The sequence below is a fragment of the Alosa sapidissima genome, chromosome 6, assembly GCF_018492685.1.
Source record: "Alosa sapidissima isolate fAloSap1 chromosome 6, fAloSap1.pri, whole genome shotgun sequence".
Lineage (NCBI taxonomy): Eukaryota > Metazoa > Chordata > Actinopteri > Clupeiformes > Clupeidae > Alosa > Alosa sapidissima.
The window spans coordinates 36,338,700-36,341,199 of NC_055962.1; the positions used below are offsets into that span (position 1 = coordinate 36,338,700).

General features: G+C 42.6%; 2 protein-coding genes across 6 annotated transcripts in view; one reads left to right on the forward strand and one right to left on the reverse strand.

Moving 5' to 3' along the window:
* myo7bb (myosin VIIBb) overlaps positions 1 to 2,416 on the reverse strand; it is a 55,962-nt gene extending 53,546 nt beyond the window's left edge. For all 5 annotated transcript variants that reach the window (XM_042096479.1, XM_042096478.1, XM_042096481.1 and 2 more), the window contains exon 1: positions 2,330 to 2,416. In XM_042096479.1, the coding sequence (XP_041952413.1) occupies positions 2,330 to 2,347 (18 nt within the window). In that variant the 5' untranslated portion in view covers positions 2,348 to 2,416. The remainder of the gene's footprint in view (positions 1 to 2,329) is intronic.
* The window catches only part of cep43 (centrosomal protein 43), a 56,238-nt gene that overhangs the window by 3,909 nt on the left and 49,829 nt on the right, over positions 1 to 2,500 (forward strand). The gene's annotated exons all lie outside the window — the stretch shown is intronic.

A 2,500-nucleotide genomic window follows, 5' to 3' on the forward strand; every position in this document is an offset into this window, starting at 1 on the left:
TCCCCCATTAGTTTTCCTCTAATACGCTGGTAGCTGTACCCTGCTGCAGCCTGTTAGCAGTACTGCTGGACAGTGGGTATAGTTAGCTCATAGTGTCTGTGCTGTCTGTAGTGTCTGTGCTGTCTGTATGAGGATTATATCGGTACACAGTGAGTCCTTAGTTAGCTCATAGTGTCTGTGCTGTCTATATGAGGATTATATCGGTACACAGTGAGTCCTTAGTTAGCTCATAGTGTCTGTGCCGTCTGTATTGTCTGTGCTTTATGTATGAGGGTTATATCTGTACACAGACGTCACGGTTTGGTTTACACCTGAGTTTGGACACTGCTCTGTAAACCCTTTAATACTGTCACACAGTCACACCTGACAGGTAAACCCTTTACTACTTTCACACAGTCACACCTGACAGGTAAACCCTTTAATACTGTCACACCTGACAGGTAAACCTTTTGATACTGTCACACATTCACAACCAACCCGAGAGCTTCTCACATCCTGCAGCTCAGCCAGGTAAACCCTTTAATACTGTCACACAGTCTCACCTGACAGGTAAATCCTTTAATACTGTCACACAGTCACACCTGACAGGTAAACCCTTTAATACTGTCACACATTCACAACCAACCCGAGAGCTTCTCACGTCTTGCCGCTCAGCCAGGTAAATCCTTTAATACTGTCACACAGTCTCACCTGACAGGTAAACCCTTTAATACTGTCACACAGTCACACCTGACATTCTAATGCTCCCACAACAGTCTTAAGTTATATTATATTTTTAGCCTTCAGACAGGATGAGGAAGCGATGACAGGACACGAGAGCGAGACCTGGTGGGTCCAGGAAATGACACGAGAGCGAGACCTGGTGGGTCCAGGAAATGACACGAGAGCGAGACCTAGTGGGTCCAGGAAATGACACGAGAGCGAGACCTGGTAGTGGGTCCAGGAAATGACACGAGAGCGAGACCTGGTAGTGGGTCCAGAAAATGACCTCAGGTCAGGCTCGAACCCGAACATGGTCACTGAGCCTGTTTATGATATGAGATGGCGACGCTAATGCTCTCCTCACTGCAAAAACACCACTGTGCTAAGTGTTATAAATCTTATGTTAAGATCAAAAACACCACTGTGCTAAGTGTTATTAATCTTACGTTAAGATCAAAAACACCACTGTTCTTATGTTAAGATAAAAAAAAAACTATCTGGTATTGTTTTTAGTATGAAGAGACTTACTGTACAGCGCTCTCTCTCGAAAGATCATTTGACTTAATTTAATAGGAGTTTGACTTATTTCCAGGAGTCTTATCAAGACAAATTTACTCTGGCAGCCACATGTTTTTTAAGACAAATTTGCTTGACGCACTAGCAGACCATTTCTTCTTGTGTTTATGATGAGACGTCTTAATCAAATTAAATCAAACCCGACTAACACAGGACAGAGTGAGATATAAACAACACTAACTATTTGTTGAAGAGTATTTATCATAGAATCTTCTAAATATAAGTGAATATCAACATCAACATGATACTGATACCACCATTTTACCCTCCCAGTAGAGTAGCCTACACACTCTGAAGGTCAACACAGGACACTCGCTCCACTCATGTCCACAGGGCAATATAAAGGGAGTAGCCTGTACGCAATATATACCGGCAACGAGGCAGATCGCTGAAACCTGTGGTGTGGCATAGATTGCTCACTTTCGCTCTTCGTAACAGATGGGACTCAAGGACAGTGATTCACAAAGAATCTGATAATCAACCCAAGCCACATGAAGTGGTTATACAATGTAAGGGCTTTGGACATAAACTCAAATTCAAGCTCAATAAAGTTGAGATATGGGACAGTGATTCACAAAGAATCTGATAATCAACCCAAGCCACATTAAGTGCTTATACAATGTAAGGCACTTTGGACATAAACTCAAATTCAAGCTCAAGACAATGGAACAGTGATTAAAAAAAAAAAACATTCACCCACACCACATCAACTCAAATTCCAGCTCAACAAAGTTGGCTCAAAGACAACTCAAAATCCAGCCCTCTGACCCAATCTGAGCTAATCTTAGTCCAAATTCCACTCTAACTCAGTCCCCCCCAGAATGACCAGTATCCAATCATAAAGTAGGTGCTTGAAGAAATTACTTTTCATTCAGACAGCAGCAAAGGTGATACGTTAGGCTACTAGCAGTATAACTGTACAGGTGCTACGTTAGGCTACTAGCAGTATAACTGTACAGGTGCTACGTTAGGCTACTAGCAGTATTACTGTACAGGTGCTATTGTACTCTGATCTCCAACAATGACACCCTGTAGTGAATGCTGGCTTTACCTTTGTCAAGAGGACCATAGTGACAGCCACCGATTATTGTGTAAGTCCTGGAAGTAGAGTAGCCGTGACAATAAACTAGTAGGAAAAGAAAAACCCTGAGGCATCAAGTGGAAAGACGTCCAGGTGGAGAGGAATACTATGATTCCGAGTCTAATCTCATTTTCACGTCCA